This window comes from Geospiza fortis, unplaced genomic scaffold (assembly GCF_000277835.1).
Source record: "Geospiza fortis unplaced genomic scaffold, GeoFor_1.0 scaffold1303, whole genome shotgun sequence".
NCBI classification, from domain to species: domain Eukaryota; kingdom Metazoa; phylum Chordata; class Aves; order Passeriformes; family Thraupidae; genus Geospiza; species Geospiza fortis.
In genome coordinates, this window is record NW_005054495.1 from 873088 (window position 1) to 878857 (window position 5770).

General features: G+C 38.8%; 1 protein-coding gene across 1 annotated transcript in view; it reads left to right on the top strand.

Annotated features, from left to right (window-relative positions):
* Positions 1 to 5550, top strand: part of LOC102034480 (pancreatic lipase-related protein 2-like) — an 11655-nt gene extending 6105 nt beyond the window's left edge. The window contains exons 8-12 of the mRNA XM_031063322.1: positions 1189 to 1304; positions 2243 to 2372; positions 3006 to 3117; positions 4128 to 4292; positions 5487 to 5550. Of these exons, the coding sequence (XP_030919182.1) occupies positions 1189 to 1304; positions 2243 to 2372; positions 3006 to 3117; positions 4128 to 4292; positions 5487 to 5550 (587 nt within the window). The remainder of the gene's footprint in view (positions 1 to 1188; positions 1305 to 2242; positions 2373 to 3005; positions 3118 to 4127; positions 4293 to 5486) is intronic.
* The last annotated feature ends 220 nt before the right edge of the window (positions 5551 to 5770 follow it).

Consider the following 5770-nt stretch of genomic DNA (forward strand, 5'->3'; position numbering starts at 1 on the left):
ACAGTTTTTGATGCAGTAGAAAGACTATAGGTGTTAAGTGAATTTGCCACTAACATAAATTGAGCCAGCTGTAAGAGCTGAGGGTTTAAAAGCACAAACCCTTCTGAATTAAAGAAGGAGCTACTAAGAAAACATACTCAGGAAGCCTTGATGATGCAGATTATTTCCAAGAAAAAACAGACAACAAGGACTTTTCAAAGAGATTTTAGTGTGGGGTTTCTTTTCTTTTCTTATGGAAGGAACAATGTGTCAACTGGTCAACACCAGCTGGTCTATCTTTAAGATGCATAAACATTTCCATTGGGGGAAATTTTGATTTCACTCCAACCTGCGGTAGTCTGCAACCACTTCAGTGCCCCCCAGACTTGCCCCTGTGGTTTGGTGAGCCCCCACCACTTGCTGAAGTGGAATAAAACCCATTTTTATACAAACAACCTAACTCTAGTATATGGATTTTTGATATAGAAGAGACCTTGAAAACAAGGAAGACAACATTGCTATAAGGGACATGTAAATGTAACCCAAATAGCACTTCCTTCGTTCCTTACTGGCTGCTTATAAATTTCAGTGTGATGGGAAAAAGTACTTGTTTCAAAGAGTTCTGACAAAGCCAAGGACATGCTGCCAAATATCCTGCTTTTCAGAGGATTCCACAGAATTGCTATCAAATGGCTGCAGATTTTCTAGTGCTTAAAAACACCAAAAGCCACAGAATTTATAATAATTGCTAAAATTACCTTTAATTCTAGAAATTAGTGGAAACTGTGATTTTACAGAATGTTGTGATAACTGTAAGAAAAGGGAAACTACTTCATTGTAACTACTGTATGCTTTACAAAAACTGTAGCTATGAAATATTCCAGTCTTTAAAATATCAAAGGGGAACACTCCCAAATGTTTCTTGTTTCACCTTGTGCATCTCCACCTCTGTTAAAAATGACCTCTTTCCAACAGAAAATAATATATGTAGGCATAAGTACACTGCCTTACTACAAAACCAAATAATTCACAATTTAAATGTCTTTTAATCATTGTTATTTCTTTTACCTGAGACATCACTATATGTGCAAGTGCTTTTGAGGAAAAGAGACCCCAAAATGTTTCATTGGCATGGACTTTACGTTAATGTATTGCTTTAATCACTTTTTACCTGTTGGGGATTTTGTTGGTTTGGTTTTTTTTTCCCAGCATACAGATCCTTTGGATGTGGACACAAAAGAAGTCTCAGGTATTATGCTGAGAGCATCATCACTCCAAATGGATTTGTTGGGTACCAGTGTGACACATACCGAGAGTTTGTGTTGGTAAGTGCCAGGTCTGGATTTATCTGAGGGCCTAATTATTTCTTTAAATAATTCCTGGGACAACTTCTACACTTGGGATCATGGAATATGGGCACAGGGGACATTCAGAACCACTGACTACCTTCATTCAGACCATACCCAAACCCAAGCAATTTCACAATGGAGAAGGGATGATGATCATTTTGCCTTTTTTTCATCAAATGCACAAATAGCCATAGGTCCACAAATACCAGTTCGAACAGAACCTCCCACATATCAAAACTGAACTACCTAAACACAGCACAGCTATTTTTTCCCACTGCAATTAATCTGCTTTCATGCTTAACTTGTTTTACCTTCTTTTAATGGATGTCAAGCTCTTGATCTGATTGTCTGATCTGTGTAGGTAGATTGAATTCATTAAGGCTCTGCATGGGAATAAAGGATAAAGAGCTGACAGAACAAATCCCAAATGGAAAGCCCAACCTTCCCAAATTCCAGTATTCCTAAACATAAATATTTTTACCATATGGGTAAGATATTCAGACCCACTTGGAAATGTGGTTATGCATCCTATAACCAGCAGAAAACCTTCCAGTGGATGTTATAAAGATGAATATATTACCTGGATTTTACAGATCAGGTAGCAAGGCACAACACTCTTTATGGTATTTACTTACAGTCCCTGCAAGACCACAAGGAATTAGGCCAGATGTCCAACCTGTTTCTCTCTGATTTTCAGCAAGATGAAATAAGATGACTGACCACCTCAACTCCTTTTTCAACCACAATGATAAATACTGAAGATATGATCTGAACTGAGAAGCAAGGACCTACAAAAACCCAAACAAAAAAAAAAAAAACTGGGAAAAAGCTGAAATACCGTAACTTTCTAAAATTCAAGAAGTAGGATTTAAATAGATGATGTCTTATAACACACATTTTTATTTTCCCCCCAGGGAGACTGCTTTCCATGTCCAGAAGAAGGATGCCCACTGATGGGTCATTATGCTGATAAGTTTTTACATAAAACTGAAAAAGAAGAGCAAAAAGTTTATTTAAACACAGGGCCCTCCCCTCCATATGCTCGTAAGTGCTCATTTTGTGGTGTATTCTAAAAAGGCAATGAATTATGTGTGAAAAAGGACCCTACACTTCTGCAGAGCTGCTACAGTTAATGAGTTGCACTCAATAAAACATCCAGAATTTTAGGTGTTAGGAACATGCAGTACCAGCATTATTTTGGAAAGCTGAGATAATTGTAAAAACAGATCAAATGATGCTCACCTTTGGGTTAAACTTGGTTATTACATGATGACTTCAAAACTTCCATAAAGCTGAAATTGGAAGGAATTTTATGCTGGAAATGCATAATTTTAAATTTAAAAATGTTGCATTTTTTTTATTGGCAAAATTTATAAAACTGGAGCATTTCAGGATATTTTTCCCAAGCCCATCAAGTCAAAATGACAGGGAGTAATAAGAAATACAGTTTAGTTGTGATTAATGTAGAAATAGCCACAGGACTGGGGAAAATTAATAAATGGAAAATTAATAGGAACATTAATAAATGAACTTCAATTTGTCAGAGGTGTTTTTTGCTTATAAGCATGTTTGTGCAATCCTTTTCTCTCTCTTAGAGACACTGAAACATATAATAAATTTAACCCTTAGGAAAGAAATCTCCTTACAACTGTAATCCATTTGATTTTGCTTCCCAAGGCTGGCGAAAAGAGATACATGTCAAAGTATGTGCAACAGAAACCATGAAGGGAAATATAGATGTAGCCTTGACTGGAACAAATGGCTTCAGAAAAAAATACACCATTGACAAGTAAGTTTAATGTGGCTGCTGGAAACGTGGCTCTATCACTGCTAGCACATGGAATGTATACTCAGCTTTTCTTACACGTGTCACCTTGTTCTGTGTGCTCTGTGATTTACACTGTAGCTGATAAGTGATGGAAGTTCCCTGTCCTGCAGACTGTGGTAAAAATCTGTTTGCTGCTCCCTCTTACTCTGTATTTTCTTTTGTTTTCTGAGGTTGATGTTAGCCCAGCAAAGTGGGCAAGAGCTCTGTGGCTGCTGCTGGACTCAAACAAGATTTGGTGATCTCTGAGAATACAAAGAGCTCAGTGATGTGCAGTCATCCAATTATCCCCTCCTCTGGGGAATATGTGAATAAGAAAGTTGCAGGTCCCCCATGAATTGTGCTGGAATACGGGATTCCTGTCCACTCAGCCTGGCTTTTTCCAGTAAATGTGAATTTAAATCCCAACAAACAGATGCTGGTCAGCAACCCAGCTTCCACATTACAAAACCAACTTCCTCTGTGTTTGAACAGAGCCTCATTACTGGTCTGTACTAGGAGTGCCTTTGGCTATAAATACACCACTGCAGCAATAAACCCACAGATAATTTCAATGTTAATGTCACATTGCAGTGTGTGTTCTGTTAGAGCGAACAGTGATAGCACAGAAGGCACAAATGTAAACTATAATTTTCAATTTCCTTCATGGTTGAGAGCAACCAGAAACACTGAGAGGACTTTTTGACTTGGATTTATTTGAAGATAGATCTTATTTTTCAAAAGTAATGTATAGAATAAATCACGGTGATACTGAGAAAGGCTGTGCTAACTGATATGTGTTTTCATCCTGAAAGGCACAGGAATTTCAGCAAAACTATAAAAAAAGCTCATAAAATTACAGCAGTAGCATTCAAAGCCCCAACTCTCATGGCACCCCTCAGCTCATCTCTCTTATTCCCAATAGTCAAGTTTTCTTTTCCTCCTCATTTGTGTGTAGAACATTGAGCATCACTTCTGTGCTTTTCTTTTGGCAGGGGAACTTTCAAACCAGGCAACACATACTTGAACTACATTGATACAGAAATTTCTGGGAACATTTCAAAAGTTGAGTTTCTCTGGAAAAAGCAACTAGGTCATGCAGACAGAGGCTGCATGGGAGCTGAAGAAGTCAGAATAATATCAGGGGAAAATGGGAATACGTAAGTACATAATCTAATGATGTAAGGTAGAAGTTTTTCTCCTAAATTGCATTTTCATGTGCCCAGCTCTCCATTGGCACATAGCACAGCACACAGAAACAGCTCTGCAGGGTTCAATCCTGTACCTGCCTGGGCAGAGCACTTCATGCTGACTCCAGCCCGAGCCAATGGGCCTGGCAGCCACTGCCATCTGCAGGACTTTAGATACACTTTTGGAACATACCTCTTGTTTAGTTTTAACCAAAATTAATCCAGTTTATGCATCCACCTTAATGGATTCTTTGCTTCTTTTCTGCCAAGGTCAGGATTAAATCACTAGACGGTATTTCTTGTTTGGACTCAGATGTTCATTCATTCTTATCTATGTTACAGTCTCACAAGCTGTGAGTTCTGCAGTACTTTGACAAGGTAAAAAATGGCAGTGTAGCTCTCCCTACAAGGTATTTTAAGGATAAACTGTACAATTAAGAAATTACACCTAAATTATTTTTAACCAATAACCAATCACCCGTGGCGCACAATGTGAACTTTTCTATCCAATTACACAAAACCACCCAAATCCATGGAGAGGAAGGAGAATAAGGAGAAGAAGGAGAAGAAGAAGGTGAAGAAGGACCAGCCTCCACCCTAAAACCTCTGTCTTGCTTTATATATATTACTATATTCTAAAACCTTCAACTCTAAATTTTCCCCATGTGACATTACACACTTCTATTCAAACTCCACACCCACAATCCCAGTTCTATAATTCCATTTTGGAAGCCTTCTCCACGGCCTCAGGTCAAATATAGTGTTCTTTTGGGAGTCAGTGCCTCTCAGCACAGAAAATCTAAAATTCTCAGCATCCAGGGTTCCAACACACCCCACTCTGTCATGTAAACCAAAGTGTGCTAAGTGGGAGAAATGCAGGGAGCAATTCCCTTCAAAAGCACACTCCTGTTCCAAATGAAAATCCTGAGGGAGTCTGATCAAAAAGGCAAACACATCCTAAAAGTGAATAATTAGTCATGAACTAGTAAGTCTTTAAAAAAAAAAAAAAAATTGATAACACACACTCAATGCTCTGTCTACTGGAACTTATGCTTTGGCCTAACATGAAATAAAACCAGGGTTTATATTGATTATATTGGCTAGCTGCTATGAAAATGTCCCATTTTACTGACAAATATTTCCTTAACTCTCCCCCCTTCCCAGGTCAGTGTTCTGTGGGTGTGGAACTGTGCAGCCCAGCATGTGGCAAGCCCTGGCTCTTTGCTGAGGGCCAGGAGTGCCCAACCCTCACCAGCTGCAAGAGGACACTGCAGACAACAACAAAGGGTTAACGAGGCTCCCTCAACAGACTTTGAGACATTTGTCCAGCCCTCCATAAAAGCTCAATTTCCAAGTTAGTGCTGTCACCTTTTCTCCATGCAGGGCAGCTACACTCCTGTGAACTATGGTTACAATGACAGAAAACACATATGTTACTAATAACCAGC